This window comes from Molothrus ater, chromosome 11 (genome assembly GCF_012460135.2).
Source record: "Molothrus ater isolate BHLD 08-10-18 breed brown headed cowbird chromosome 11, BPBGC_Mater_1.1, whole genome shotgun sequence".
In the NCBI taxonomy this organism is placed as follows: Eukaryota; Metazoa; Chordata; class Aves; order Passeriformes; family Icteridae; genus Molothrus; species Molothrus ater.
Window position 1 is genome coordinate 8,474,075 of NC_050488.2, and position 17,259 is coordinate 8,491,333.

Here is a 17,259-nt window from a genome sequence, read left to right on the forward strand (position 1 = left end):
TGAACTCTGACAGCCTTGGGGCTGTGACCAGTGCCCTGGGGAGCCTGCTCAGCTCCCAGCCAAGAACTGTTTTCTAATATCCAACTTAAACCTTCCCTGGCCATTCCCTCACATCCTGTCACTGCCCACCAGACAATACACAAGTTAGGTTATGTTAGCCAGCTAAGCATAGGTTATCATTCATATCCACCAGAATGGATTTAGGATACCTTCATCCAGGTATCCATTTAATGTCTTCACAGCAAAGGTTTCAATGCAGGAATCTACTAGGTGATGTTTTATATGATAGATTTCTAGTATTCTTGTGGTGCACTTACTCCAAACTGAGAAAAAAAGAGAACAAAGAGGAGTTCAAGTTGCTAGTTATCCTGCTTATGACACTAATTATTTTAGTGTTTATCAGTTTCATAAGAAAAAGGTTAACAAAGCCATCGTGTATAAAAGATCAAAGCCTATGTTGAAAGCACAAGAGCCAGACAGCAACCTCTGAGCAATCTTTTCTAATGTCTGTATTAAGAGAAATAATTATATTTGCTTGGATTTGGCAGCCAAATGTTCTTATAAAAGAACACCCAGACAGAAAAGCCAATTTTGACAAGCCTTACAGCTGAAGGACTTTCTCACAAATTACAATTCCCATCAACAGATCAGATGCAAATGATGAATGACAATGGACTGTTTCCATTTTTACTTGAGATCTGCTTTCTCAATGACCTTTTAAGTTTATTTTTTGTCTGTACAGGGTTTTTTAATTATTTTTTCTTCATGTTAGAAATCTTTGTCTGACAAGGCAGTGGCAAAAATTACATTAACTTTAGTAGAGCCAGGAATTCACCCCATATGCAGGAACACACAAAATTCTTTCTTCAAAATGAAGAGACTATAGCACTCATGTGACACACTATTCACATTGTTATAATGTCCCTTTGAAGTCTAAAAAAACAAAGAGGAGGAGGGGATCACAAACACCTGGCTTTTATCTCTGAAGGAACTTCTAGATGGCTAAATTATGGTAGTTCTCAATATGACAAAGGTATGTGACAGTTAAAGAGGAGGTGTAAAATGCTTCTTTCATTATGCCAATATGCAACTGTGAAAAGAAACGTAAGTACCTAATGCCAAATAATACTGCTCAATAAAACTTTACTCCACTAAAGAACAAATGAATTAGAAAAAGCATTTCTAATTCATGTCACTAAAATGTCATAGAAATACAAAGAATAACTCAAAATATACTTTTTTAAAAGGCAATATGAAAAAATCTGTATTCTGTGCATAGTTGTGACTTTTCAGATCCAAAGTAACATTTTTATAGCTCATCTACCTTGGACTAATACTTTAAAATAAGTTCATTTTTTCCCTATTTATAATTTTTAAAGGTGTCGTATGAAAAAAGCTCTAATTTTATTAAAACATTTATTTAGTGAAAAGATTAGTATTCAACAATCCCAAATCTGTCAAGCTTTATCCAAGGTGTTTGTAGGAATCTTTGTCAGATGCAGAAAACTGAACAGACTTTCCCAAGGAAAGGGATAAATGGAAAAATATAAACAGAAGTAATGGATCAAAGAAATGCTTGTTAAGGACCCTAGTTGTAACTCGAAAGAAAAACCTTCTATAAAATTTAATACACTGAACTGCAGTGTTTGTTGTTGAATTATCTGATTATCTTGACAATTCTGCTTAAAAAAAAATCTGCCTCTAAACTGCAAGTATCAGTACTCTTCTATTTCTTCATGTGCAGCTGTTATTCACCATCCTCTGAGAATCAAGAGACTACTAAATTGCAAAATAACTAATATGGTATGTGGTTTTCCTTGTCTTTCATGTCCTAAACACAAACTTTTGATCTCTCACTGGACTAAAAACTATATTAACTTCACCTGCACTAAGTACCTCAATCAGGAACAATTCATTAGTAACATTTTTAGTATCATGAGTAAAATATTCTGAGTCAACAGTTCAGACAAGTAAAGGGAATATTGGACAGACAAAGTCTGCGCTCCTTAATTGTTCCATCACCCATCTGGGACACTTTGCACACAACCTTTGTTTCTTATGCCTCAGTTTCATTCAATATACTACTGACAAGTCTATTCTTCAAGATGCTCTAAGATCTCTTAATAAAGCTTTTTTTGTCAAGTTTGGAAGTTCTTAATTTAACACCAATATTTTTTTTCTCTTTTTGTTTTTACCTCACAATGATATTTGGCCCTGGATTTTTCTACTGAGAGATTTTTCATCTCTCACAAAAAAGCTTCTCAGAGAAAAGAGGGGGTTACAATAAATAATAATAATTTCCAAGGTAGGACAAGACTGTATATGAAGGTGTTTTGCCTTCCTTCTCTTTCCAGTCTGTAAAGAGAGTCTGTAAGTAATAATGTATAAGGGTATTACAGAATACTTATAATGAGAGATAAATATAAATATCTGGCTTATTAACAACCAGCCAAATAGTTCTACTTAGAGTTACTCAAGCAGAACTTTTGTTGCTGACCAAATACCAGACTTCAAAATTATCCATGGAGAGTGACAAACAGCAGCAGCTTGCACTGGTTACTAAGCAGGTAAATTCAAAACCAAATTATGGAACTAGGTAGAAATCTGAGCTTAATGCAGACCACAAGAAGGTTTTTGAAAACCTTTTTATATTTTCATCCAGCCTATCAAGCTTTCAGCAAAAATGTTATAGCTTGTGGTAAGCTACAAATATAAGGAAGTATGTGGAGGGAATTTGCACAGAAGTTAGGTAATTGGTTGTACTTTTAGAACATATTTACCTTTTTTGGTTCTTTATATACAGGAAAACAGCTTTCTCTATAAATCCATAGGTAGCATTTTTAAACAATGCCTAAATTGGAAAATCTGTGCTAATACTAATTGCCATTACACTTCTCTTATATTACAGGGTTAAACATCCTATATTCATCTTATATTGAAAGCAGCTACACAAATAGGGTCAGACATTTTATTGCAATTTCACTTTGTAGAATTTCAATCTAAATCATTGCTTTTGTCATTGATTATAATTTATGTCATATAGAGTGTTTAAATACATAATTTAGTAACATATTAGATGAGCTGTAACTCAAGGTAAAAGCTAAAAATGAGCTATATGTGGAATGTTATATTGGACAGTCATGTGCTGAAATACTAACATCTAATATAATGAGGTTATTGATGTAGAGTTGACATATAACTTGATTTGCAGATGCCCTACTGACTAACCTTTTGCAACTATATCTCAGTGTAAACCTGTGGTAATTATTGCTGGGTAGGGAGAGTTGGTTTAACTGAACTATTTCTTTTGATGCATGTGAATGCAATTGCCCCCTGGAGACCACAGGAGTCCTGCATGTGTGAGTTATTACAAATTGAGAGGGAGAAAAGAAAGTCGTATCACGTTAAATTTTTTCTGTTTCCTATTGTTGCAGTTTTGTTTTTTCCAACAACAACATTCCCTTCCAGTGCCTTGCCATATATGCCCTTTTCAACTAACAAAACATATTAAAGCACATAGTAGAAATAACTGATTTAATTTAAACATAAAGTACTTGTCAATAGTTGCAAGTTTCCAAGTAACTGCAAATCAAGAAGTCCAGGTTTTATTCCTGGGTAACTAAAGCCAGGAAATTAACATTACATAGACAATACTGAAAAACATTAAGTTTCTGACTTAACTGTAGAAACTGAGAAAAATGAAAAGTCAGTATTCAGACTGATATGAGATGCCCTCTCTTTTTACAAAGATTACAAGTCTTTGTAATAATGCAAAAAATGTATTAAAAATTATACATAATATTCTATTATACTGTGTGCTTGCATAAAACCCCAAAATTAATAGATTGTGGTATTTCTAAGAATAAAAATTATGTTCTTTTATACTTACTCATATAATGGAATACACTTGTCAAAAGAAAGGATATGACAACTGCATAGAACAGTTTTGCTGATAATGCTTTGCCCACTACATTTTTTTCATATTATACGTGGTTAGATCAACACAGTACAGAACACTGCAGGATTTCTGTCAACCCACCACTTCTGACAACTCACCAATTATGACAAAGGGAAAAAAAAGTTAAGAGGCTCTGATTCTAGTAGAAATTGGCCTGCAAGTGAGATTTTCACTTATTGTCTACAGGGACATTTTATAACAGGAGTGGTTTTGGCTTCTGAGGATTATACTGCACAATGAACACAAATGTCAAAGTAAATCCCCCCAAAAAACCCACTTCTGGTATTGATCCTCAGACCTACCAATCAACCTTCCTGCCCTCTGTACATTCTCAAGTATCATTCTTCATCTGAAGCCTTTTAGAAATATTTTCTTCAACATAATCTTAAACTACTGGCTGAAGTTCAACACACGTTTCAGCAACACATATGGAATTTATCCACAGCATAAGGAACTTCCACAGGCCAAGGAAGGAAAATTCCTAAATGTCCATCCGTGTTTACAAATCTGAATTTATATTTATATTATGTTGGAAATCTAAAGATAAGTACGCTAGCTGTGTCTTCAATAGTCTTACATGTGTTTGAGTGGATTATCCTGAGATTTCTAAGCATACATTTCTAATCTGGTAATAATTTTTTAATACATTGTACTACAGCATCACAGCTTTACTCACTTTTTTCCTATTGCCTATCTCCACTACTACACTTGTGGGGCTTTTATAGATTCATTATCAATGAGTACAGAAAAGACTTTTGTTAAATGTCTATTAAATACGTATGTTCAGCTCCACGAAAACAACCACTTCCAGAAAATGCAATTCCTGCCTTTTTCCTATATATTTACTAGGAAAAAAAAAAGGTTCCCTGAATTGTGTGAAGTTCATAATATGCTATATATTTTGCTGAAGGCTTGACATCTTTGAACTTGTAGTTTCTACTACACTCTACCTTGGCAAAATCCACCTACAATTAAAGAGGCAGAGAATGCTGAAGTACCCATGAACACATCACTACTGCTCACAATTGTGCACTTGGCTGAGTTCTCCCTGTTTTCTAGTACAAAACTCTTCCTTTGTAAGGGTGAAGCTGATACATACATGAGCACTAATTTTCCTACGAATTGACTAAACTTCAGCTTAACCACTCAAATACAAAATGTTACAGTCCCCAAAGAAACTGTAGTTGAAAACATATATACAATAAGAGCATACAATACTACATGCTAGTTTTAAGGCTTTAAAATGAAGAGAAATATGTAGATAAGTTAGAGAAAACAGGCATAATATACTGACTCACCTTGTTCCCCTCATCCTCTGCCCACAACAGAATGAGAGGAACCCAGCAATTCTGCAATTCTACACATCAGAGCTAGACCACAACTTACAATTCACACATGGACATCATGGAAATCACAGGAGTGATGTAAACAGGTAAAATCCCTATCTTATCTCCATCTGCCCCCACAAAAATTACCAGCCTTTTAAAGACAGAAACATACAGAACCCTGAGAATTATGAAACACTGAGAATTATTAAAGCTGTCCAGAAAGGTATCGGTCCACCTTAAGACAGATGCTTAAATTAGAATTTACTTCTAATACAATAGCTCATGATTTTAACCTCTTAAAAGGTTGTGTTTTGTCACTGCATATGAATTTCAGTGGTAGTAATACAAAGCTGTGTGTTTATGCAATGAATTCTCTCCTGCCTTGTGTCAGCTCCATACGCTAATGCCTGTCTGCATAGCAGTCAGGACTGCTTCCTCCGTCGCTGAACTGATTACACTGCTCTGCTCATTTTTGTTTGCAAGGCTTCATCTCACTCCCTAGCTTCCTCTTTTTATTTATATTACAGTATCAAAGCTTTTGAGACAATGCAGTAGGAAATACACTGCATTAAGAGAAGTCATAGCAAATTCATAGTAAAGTCAGATATACCCCTTGTTTAGGCCATGCTGTTTTATATGACACAGAAATTACATACAGCATTGTGCAATGTCTTGGGTAAATTTTGTATTTTTAGAGCTGTTATGGAACTGAGGATTATATGGTAAAGCACACAGTGACAAATAAAGAAACAAATCCAGGGTTAAGGATTCATGCTGACTAGCTGTGAAACCTCTTGGGAGCTATTTTCAGTGATTTAGACATCATAGATATTCACATGGCAAGAATCAGAAAGCAGTAATATTAACTAGCCAGTTTTTTTATCTCTTTTGACAGGACTTCCTCCTGATCATGTTTTATTCATTACCTAAGACTAAATTTCCAGCCAGTACAGAGCTATTGGAAAACTGGAATGCTTGCCTTGCCTCACTACATCGCATGAAAAAGCATGACTGACAAGCTGAACTCTGCTTAAAAAGTGAGGTATTTACACCTGGAAAATGTACATGTGTACACAATCTGTTCTACAGTACTGCAGGCATAAACCATTGATCAAGCTGCCTGTATATGATATTTGAAATCAATGAGAACTACACATTGTCTCACTCAAAAACAATTCTGGTAGTGAAATATCTCTTTTCCGCATGCGGATTTCCAGCCAAAAAAAACCCAAGCTACCTCAAAGAGAATTGTGACAAATTAGCCAAACATTTAAAACATAAGGAGAGGCAAGAACTTTTCCAGCAGATGAACTGGAAGAAAGGGGGGAAACACCCAGAAGCTGCAGATCAGGGCAGAATAGGGTATTAAAATTATTAAACTTCTTTTCAGGTTCATCCCTGCACCTTTTTTTGTGACACATATGTATTGGAAAGTTTGCATAAAATTTCCACAAAGTGTTTCCAGACTTAGATCACTTATTGATATATTACATATATGAAAAGCATAATTAGACAACAGTGTATATTCAATTCCCTTTGAGGCTATGAGACACATGGGAATATTCTTATTGCACCCTTATTGCTTACTCTAGAGAAACAACAAGACTTTGTTGTTGTTATTACAGCAGATTTGAAAATCAGAATCAAAACCAAATGCATTTAAGTTCTCAATGTTATGCAAATGTTTCCTTTCCCAATCCTGCTGAGGTACCAGTGTTACTGGAAGAAACATGTTCCACACAAGAATCAAGAAAAAATTAATCTCAGGGAATAAACAAGTCTCACATCTCTAAGGTTTCAAGATCCTGTAGAGACTTGAAGAATTATGCACAAATCTACAACATGGTATCTGTATATTTCTTAGCTCAGTGTTTCTCAAAAAGGCTTATCATTTTTTAGACAGACCAAAAAAAGAGAGAAAAATTAAGGCATGTTAGATACACCATTTTCAAAGAAATTCATGATAAAGTGTTCAAGGTCCAGCTCTCCTGCTGTGATGCTTTGTGTAATATATGACCATCATGTCTGGCAAGATTTGCACAGGTCTGCCCTTGATTTGTGTTAGGAAAAAAACAGAAAACCTCATAACTATTCTTCATTCCCAAGAATTAATCTGGCCTCCTGATGTTTCCAATTTTACAGTGATCCAAAGAGCCCCTCAAAACCACACCTGAAGCATCACTCACAATTACAGGTGATAGCTGAGGCAGACGAAAGTGAATTCCCTCCCCAGGCATCCCAGAGCACTCTCCATCACAGCAAGTGATGTGGAGTGCTGTGAGATGGGGCCACAGAGACTCAAACTTGCCCTGCAAGCACTGACACTGGCACATGAACCAGCTCTGAGGGGCTTTTACCTGACAAGGTTGCTGACAGTGTCACCAATGGTTACACATGGTGCTACAAGCCTCGGGAACGAGCACACACCATTGAAGCTTCCAAGAAGCTCCAGCCTCCTGAACCTCAGCACAGCCATCAGAAACAGCTGGATGGGCACAGCTCCAGCCCCTGTGGGAGCTGCACAGAAAGGGGACACGCGATCACCTCAGTTTGCCCTGGGCAGCCCCTGGATGGTCCATGGACAACCCTGCTCACCCTCTCATTTCATCTTTTCCACTACTTCTGCAAAAGGGACTGAGACTTGGCTGCAGTAAATGTAATTTGACCAGTCTGACTGCTCTTCAATTCTCAGCTGAGCTTATCACAGCCAGCCAACAGCCAGCTTATCACAGCTAGCCAACAAATACAGTCATTACATCAGGCCAGAGAATTTTAGGATACACTTTTCCCCTAACAGCTCAATACATCATTCACAAATGTAACAAGTACACTGTAGACACAAGCACTTTGTGTTATAAATGCATATATATGCAGAGTGTTTCCACTAAAGCAGCAGAAGTTATTAAGAGCAGTAAGAAAAGGTGGTCCGGTGCCTATGGTTTACTAAGATGTTAATTAAACTGTTTTTAATTAGCAGATGCATAGTACTCCTAAAATTTTTTGTCAAAGTATATGTCACAGCATTTGTCTCCCCAAAAATGCTGCCTCATTTAAATCCTTAGATCAGTGCTGTTACTTGTTTACACAAGCAAGCTCCATGAAGGAGGAAAGGTTTTCTTAAATCATGAAAAAATTTCCTTTCTATACCAAGGCTAAGTGATTGAAGCATGAGAATTTGTTTGGCTTTTCAACAAGCCAATCACCTACTTATCAGATTCATATAAGACTTGATGCTCTCACCTAGCATTTGTAATTACCTTACACATATAAAACAAATAAACTGTAGCAGTGAAAATACTTTCCTATCAGCAGAATAAGTGTACATAAGTCATGTCACCTGCACTGTGACTTGATTATTCAATGTCACAGCATTTACTTTATTTGCAAGACTCACTACATTTTTTTTGTAGAGCAGCAAAACCTTGCAAAATCTTACAATCCCAGGGAAACTCAAGCTTCCATGCACTCTTCAGCACTTAACCATTTCAGTTAAAGAAATGCTTGAGAAGAAATAAGCCAAGGAAATTGGAAATCTTTGAGAAAATACAACTGTTTGTAGCAGCAAACTGATAACAGCAGCTGATGGCCTGTATGGCAGAGAAGGCAGGATTATCCCTACCAGAAATCCAGCAGCACAGACAACCAAGGCTCCTTTTTTCCTGCTGTTCTTGCAGCTACAGGGAATGTAATATATAACCTAATACATATATTACTGAAAGTATTATGCTGAAGGACATAATTTTAAAATATTGACATTTTAAGACATAGCAACCAGAAATAAATCTTCTTGGTTAACTGGTTTTCAGAAGCTGTTCCTAGTGTATAGATGCTTTACAGGAAGTGAATGGAACAGAAGAACTGTTCCAAACAGGTATTTTCTTTCTAAATTCAAGCCATTCAGCCACATCACCTCCATTTGCTAGACCCAATCTCATCTCACGACTAGAAACCTTCAAGTATAGCAGTTACATCAAGGATCCTGAGAATGGCTTCTATTCTCCAGTCATCACCCCACTGAAATAGATTTCCAAAATACTGAAAAATAAGCTTAATTTATTCTCTTTACTGAACTACTATAATTACAAGTAGCTGCTCAACACTGAAATTTAATTTTGATATATCATATTTGCAGACCCAACCCTTCACAAGCTTTTATTGCTCTATCCTGTGCACTGGAATGCATGGTGATGCAATCAGTATGTAATGACCAAGGCTGTAAAGTAAACATAGCACTGCACAGATGCATAAATAATGTATCATTTCCTGAACTTGATTCTGACATAAAGCTTCACCAACACAAGCCTAAAGAGAGATGTGGTGTTAATTTTTCCATTTTGCATATAGGAACACATGAGAAATACAACCATATGAAGCATGAGAGGGTCAAATTCCATCCACTGGAAATTTTCCAGAAACACATTATATTAACCAGATCAAGGCAAAATTGATATTTTGCACTGTAAATTGCTTATAAACACTGGGCATGGAGACATTGATGTTGTCAACAGAAATCAGCACTTCTCTTCGTGGTTTTTCACACTCAGATCTCAGAGAATACTTCTTAAGTCAAGCATCAAATTTGTGGCCTTGAATACAAGTTCCCTGGTATGTAATGGATCACTTAAACAGATCAGTTGAAGAACATTTATTTCTCAAGCACCAAACTCAGTAACTTACAAACTGTAGAAATTCTCCAGATATAAGGCTCAAAGTCCATCTGAAACATAGAAGCTATATACTTGAAACTTTTCTTTCTAACTGTAAGAAAGAACAGTTGCTGATGTAGCAACTGTGCAGAGGTCCTCAAATTCTATTGGTTCTTTCCTTACCCTAAACAGTAAATATTTCATGGATACAACTGAGGTGAGCAGTGCATCCTCTGGTAGAGAAGGAAGGAACCATCAGCTCTTTGTGGGAACAGATTCATTACACACTCTGGAACACACACACTGGAACAGAAGCGTATTTTCTTAGATAGCTTTGAAAAAAATTGAACAATAAACTCACTTGTAAATGTTGAGAGTTGTCAGTCATATTGTCCTCTCGCCTACGAACTTCTTCCAACAACTGTGCATTCTTCTTTTTCTCCAATTGCTGATTGTGCTTCAGATTGGCAACCTTCTTGTTTTGGTCCTTCATATGTCTAAGAATTGCACACACACACCCATTAGTGTTAATGACTGCAACCACTTCTTTTGCAATAGAGATTCATTTTGTGACTACAACACAGGACATCAATTCTTCAACAGACACAAGTTTTCCAAGCATCAGTTGTAACAATAAAACTTCATATTGTTTTCAAGATGGCATATCAAAACAGCTTTCAATTATAGAGTGGTAGAGCAATTATTTGGGCTGACAAGATTTCCCCCTTTTTATAATTTCCTTGCAAAAACACATAGGTGTTCTGAGCTCTATGCAGAAAAATTGTTGAAAGAGGGAGGTTATCCAACAGTCCTTACACACCCTGCATTCAGAAACAATTTTAATAGGTGCTTCAAGTATTCATTTCAAAGGAAGCAGAAGGTGAAGGTGATGACTAGTGTATGTTGTGAAATTATATTTTTTTAAACTTGGACTACAAATACAGTGTTTAGGTGGATTAAAGTGTGATGGAGTAGGTCAGGTCATAAATATGCCATGAAGAATAAAGGATGCCTTTACAAATAGCTTTGTACATGACAAAAACCTTTCTATCATTTTTATAATGAGACTTCTTTTTAAAAACGATAATCAACAAACCAATTTATGAGTCATTCCTAAGGAAGTTAAACAATCTTTGCCACCCTTACATGTTCTCTTTTGTTAAGATTGTATTAATAAAAAATAATTAATTGTTTCAATTTTAATTATCTTTTATTGTAGATTTTGTTCATTAAGTTACCAGAAGCATTTCTGAGACTTAGCATACACTTTTTTAAGAAAGGCAAACTAATTTTGTAATTGATTTTGTAATTGGTAATGAAAACATATCCTTGCAGCAATACTTCCTACCTCCTTGAATTCCTAGATATTATTTTCCAGGCCTTCTTTAACATGAAGGAATTTGCTCCCTTTTATCTATAAAAAATAAAAGTCACGTGCAAATTCCTAATGAGATCTACTCACTAATCCTATTGTGGCAAATGAAGAGAATATTATTCAATGCCCAAAAGGATCACTGAAAATCCCTCCTTTGCCTCCACATCAGAAGCAGTGAAAAAAGTTATAGAATACATTTCTTGCACGGATTTTATTACGCTATAGAAACTGGGTCATTCAATATTTCCTTCTATCACTGGTTTCTTTGTTCTACCAGTGGTTTTTTCACTATTTATTAATGATCAAAAATTAATAATTAATTTGCAATCAATAAACGTGTCATGGTATTAAAAAGTCTTAAAAGACACTGCATGTAAAAGTTTCAAGTACAGCACATTAGAGAAAATCAATCAATTATAACTAAAAAAAAAGGACCATAAACTTTCCCAGGAAAAAAAAAATTGTGGACAACTAGTTCAAATATAGGTAATTTGCTTGCAGCTCCAAGTGAAAATCAGTTCCCTGCCATGAGTCTTCTGTCTCATAATTCTAAGCACAGACTTGCTCAGCATAAAACCAAAATGAATATTGGAAAAAAAAACCACTTCCACAACTTCATATATAAATGCATTTGGCAGAAATTTTGGTGGTGCAATATGGCTTTGTGCTGTTAAAACATAAATTGGTTTCCAATCATGTTGAGTAAATGATAAATTCATTTGCATTTAATCTCTATGAGCAGTTCAATTTTATGCCAAGGCTAGCTGCTTCTTTCATCACCCATGCCTCACACAACTTCCCATTTCAGCTTCTCTAATACCACACTGAAAAGCAGAACATGGTAAAGCTGCAAAGGAAAAACATCTGGTGCCTGTGATAGGCAAAATCTTGAAGAGAGGGAAATAAAAGAAAGCTCTGTGGTAGACTCTCTTTATGCCACAACTGGCTACATACCTATGGAAATGAACAGAAAATGCTACTGTTAAAAAGCCCAGCTGAGGATTTCTCTTCAGGCCTGCATTAAAAGTACTGGGGGAGTTCAATGCAGAGAATAAGTACAAAACCATATTTCCCACCAGCTTTTTTTTTTGTTTGTTGTTTTATAGCAAATATCAAATACAATCATTGGTTCAGTAGAATTTTTGACTTGCTTGCTCTGGTATGTTTCCATGTGGCTCTACTGTTTCTAAAATGCTTTTGAATAAAGTAGAAGATTTGGATAAGTGAAAAGTATGCATGAGAAATAGAAAAATATTTGGGAACAGTACCCAATCAGCATAAAATAGATGCCATGACCATAGAGGACATATGATAAAATATTCACATAGCTTACTAGTAACAATGCTGATATGCCCAGTTATGTCTACATTACTCTTTATCATATGGAATTCATTTCATTTGTTCTGCTACACTGCTTGAATTTAAAGCTCTAAGACCACAAAATTCATTAGACAAAATAAAATAAAGACTACTGCTAAAGACAGGTCTTATAAATCTGAAGTGTACATTTCATGGGTCTGCTCAGTAGAATTCCTCCCACCATCACAAGTTAATAATTTTCTGCTTATGGAGCATTTTCTGATAGTGTAATTGCCTCAGTGCAGGAAGATGAAATGCACAGCTCTCTCATTGTCCACATTGTTATACTTCATTTTGAGATTGGGCATCTACTCTCTTTTAGTGTTAATTTTATTATTATTATTTATCTATTCTCTTTTAGTTTAATTCTTTAACCTCTGAGCCAGACATTAGTCATCCCAAGCTAGTTAAAATCCACCATTCTGCTGCATTTGTGATTTTACAAACTTCACAGAACTGGAAAGCCAGGCTACAAACCAGTTCTGAAGCACTCAAGCCCACAGCACACTGAAATAGTGCCAACACTACACTTGGCTTAAAGAAATGATGTTCTGAGCTCATAAACATTTAAGAAACAAAGCAGACTTAAAAAGCAGCAGAGATGACTAACTCTCTGCACAGATGCTTAATCTTGGCCAAACATTAAAAAGTAGGACTGATGACAGTTTTTCAGATAACAAATATACATTTGTTTGTGTTCCTATGTTTAAAGCCAGTCAGCAACTGTTATAGAACATCTAGCAGCTTAGGAACAGAAAATAATTCAGAGTGAAACTAAACTGTCTTGAAAACAGAGCTAGAATATAAACATACCTTGAATAGTGTAAAATAATTTGAAAAAAAAATTAAAAAAGGAAATTCTGTTCTGTTCCAGAATTATAAATCAAAGGATGATATCCTAGGCATCTCCTGACTCTTTTGATAATTCAGCATCAGAGATATGAGGATATGCAGTATCCAGCAAACACCCCATGCCATATAAATAAAAGATACCCATAATACTGGCAGTTAATAAATAAGAGATGAACACCAGGAAAAAGAAAAAATTCTAAAAAAAATCTTTTTTTTTTGTACATTAGACATTGTCTCACTCCTAAAGAAAAGAAAAATATAATATAAAGTAATATAACTCTTTTAGATGCGACTTTACTACTCATTAAGTTTATTAATTTGTTATACCTAGTTTAACTGAATTAGATTACCTAGATTAACATTAGATTACCTAGATTGCCATTGATTAACATTCCAAATCTAGAATACCTACATTAACATTGCTCTTGAATGAATATTCATTCTCCTTAGATATGAGATTACATAAAAATCAGCCTCTTCCTGAATCTTTCTGACTTGGGATAATTTTTATAATCTTTCTTAATCCACAGAATGCTCCACAGTAATCAACTTGCACCTCAACTGGGCACTAGATTTAAAATCAGGTATCTAAATGACACCAACGCCAACATCTCTGTTTTTCTCAGCATCCAACAATTTTTTGAGCAAAGTGGCCTCAGAATGCCAGTGCTGGAGTCAACAGACTGCAGCAGGTCTGACTTCTCTGCTGCTGAAGAACCATCCTCTATGACTGTTAAATATTTAGATACACTCAGTGTATCACACATCCAAGCACGACAGGAGAAGACAAAACATCCTCAAAGAGCCCTTGAGCTTTATCTCTTATGACATCCAATCCAAAGGACTTAGAGCCCATCAATCTTCCTGAGCAAACAGCAAGATGCCCTTACCTCAAATGCACTTTTCATTCTCTTTAATCTTTTAACTGAAATGCCTCTGGAGCAAACAGACATCAGTGCCATGGAGACCCAGACCCTGGGCCAGCAGGAAGTTAAACAGCAAAACAGGAGCACTACTGAGTTCCTGCTGATATGAATAGAACTGTAATGACTACACTTAACCATGCTTGGGGCTTTTTCTTCTTCTGGAGTAGCACACAAATTGATCTCACAGTCTAACTACAGGACATTTAATTCCTTCAATTCAACTTTTTAAGACAAATATTAAACACTAAGCTTCTGCATATTTGTGAGTAGCATTCAGATTTTATTTTACAGTAGTGTGTGTTGTCTAACCTCCAATGCTTTCATCTCTGATAGCTATAGAAAATCACACTATTTCATTAAACTCCCTGCTTTAATTAGCCACCTGGGTACCTTGGCCACAAAGCTGCTAATGTCAGCCAAAAATAAGTGTTACATGTTAGTATAGCCTCTACTCTATTTCATAAAGGTTTTTTTCCTTCAAAGCATCCAAAAAATGCAGACATGCAAAATACTCCCAAGAGCAAAATCTGTAACATTTTCTAAAGGAATATGTCTCTGCAATAATTTTAATCACTTTAAACAGCATTGCAATGGGACCAGCTGTCTGCAAGTCAATCAAAATATTCTCCAGTGTGTTAGGAAGCTGTGCTCCTCAGCAAATAAAAGATTAAAAAATCAGAGTGCAATGAATGTTTTCAGGGAAACAACCAAAAAAAAAATCAACTCCAAACCAAGCAGATCTATTTTATGAAATACAATTTAGTCAAAACAATTAATCTATATAAAATAAGAAATTGTCCAAAATGTGTTTTAAAATTCAATATAGTACACTTATTTTAATTCAACAAACATCACCCAATGTTCTCAGCAGGCACTGGGTAGAATATTACCATCATTATTACCTGAAATTATCTCTTTCTCCTTTATAAATAGTCCACACTTTTACAAAGAATCATGAATGCGATCAATGAAACAAATCTTAACATGTTACTGGGCACTCTGGGTCTCAGCAGCTAGTCATGCAGAAGACCTGATCCTGTAAATCCCAACCACGTGAATGCCCATTCCAAATTACATTACTTCAGTAAGACTCAGTAGAAATATTCCTGGCAGTTCAGTTCTCACTGTCTTAAGAATGAGTCTAGGCAGGTGCTTCACTGAGTCATGACTAAACCAGCATAAGGGTAAAGCTTCAAAATTCAGGTCTAATTTCACTGAAATCCAAAAGCTAGAATTTTATTAAGATATAAGCAACTTTAGTATTGTTTCTAGCATTTCCATGGAATACAAATGCATTTGCTACTATCTATCTCTAAACCTGAGAAACAAAGCTGGGTTGGACTTGAGAGACCAAAATCACCACAAGAGGTGTTAAGAGGGGCACTGGCAGATGCATTCTTGACACAAATAAGGACACTGTTTATTCACTTACAGCCCAGAGATGGATTTTTCTGTAGAAAATAGATATTATCAGGACAAGAAAATCTCTACCTGTGACAGCGTGAATTTTTGATATAACAAAGAAAACAAATCTCAAAGAAAAGCAATTCTTTCTAAAAGAAAGCCCTCATGCTTGACTGCTGAATTGAGTTTATAAGCTAGACATAATAAGTAATTTTTATAATATGATAATAAAAAACTAAGCAGTGCTAAAACTAACTCTGTGCTGTCATTTGCATTTAAAACTTTCATGTTGTTTTTTTTAATCAAGCTCATATAACCTAAAGAATTATTAGTGTCCAAGACATCTTTTAAAATCTTAGGTTTTTTTTGGTAACTAATACAATTATCACACTGATAGCAAATTAAATACCTTGAATGAATAAACAAAAGCAACTACCCCAACCATTAAGAAATTAATTTCTCTATCAAATTTAAACATTAAAATCAGAAATACTCCTAAAATACTCATTTAAAAAGCTGAAAGGTTAATACAGATCACTACATCGGCACAGGGGAGTAAAGTGTTTTGAATGGAAACTTCTTAAGGGAGAATAAGTAATAAATAAATAAGTATTCCTTGGTTTTGTTAAACACACTCAAAAGGAAACAAGCAAAATTAAGAATTTTTTACATGTCTGTTGTCACTTTGGAGGAATACTTCATCCCAAATCTCAAGGAATTCCTTTCTTTGCATATCTGACTAACCTACTGCCATCCTATAAAAAAAAATCCTGTATATCCTCTCTCAGCATTGCCTTGCTTGCCCTCAAAACTCCAAAGCAAAAAATCTAGCAGACCTTATTCCCTTCTCTTTTCTTTTTCTCCTTAAAAGAGCTACATCTTCCCCTCTCTCTCTCTTTCCCACTGCAAAGGAGCAGGAGCAAGACTTCAACTCCCTTTACAATTGCTTAAACTCCTAACCTGTGTGACAACATAATCTATAACCCCAGAAAATTTCATTTTTAAAATTGTGCTATTTGATCCTGCAACTAAAAAAAATCTATTCTACAGTGACATAAAGGGAAGTAGCTCAGCTTCCTTAGCAGATCTTTTATCATTTGGGATGAGAAAGCAAGCTCAAGTCGATGCCCCCTGGAGAGACAGAAAAATGTTATCAGCCTGTGCCTGGATCTCCCCTGCTGCCAGGAAGGCTAACGGGACATTAAGACTTTCCCATAGAAAAGAAGATTATGAAAACTGAGTAAAATTTTGGTGCCTTTTGAACATGAGAATCTGGAGGCAGGTAATTCTCTCTGGTTAACCTTGGCCAAACTGACTTTAGGCAATAAAGGCCACTATTTTCCACATGCCTGAGAAAATACTATCACAAGAAATTAATTATCTCTGACTGCAGAAGGATGCTTGCTCTTCT

General features: G+C 35.5%; 1 protein-coding gene across 13 annotated transcripts in view; it reads right to left on the bottom strand.

Annotated features, from left to right (window-relative positions):
• The window catches only part of ERC2 (ELKS/RAB6-interacting/CAST family member 2), a 407,210-nt gene that overhangs the window by 224,211 nt on the left and 165,740 nt on the right, over window positions 1-17,259 (bottom strand). For all 13 annotated transcript variants that reach the window (XR_004981048.2, XR_004981047.2, XR_004981046.2 and 10 more), the window contains one exon: window positions 10,294-10,429. Coding sequence is in view for 1 of the 13 variants with exons in the window: in XM_036390910.2 (XP_036246803.1) it covers window positions 10,294-10,429 (136 nt within the window). In the remaining 12 variants the exon portion in view is untranslated. The remainder of the gene's footprint in view (window positions 1-10,293; window positions 10,430-17,259) is intronic.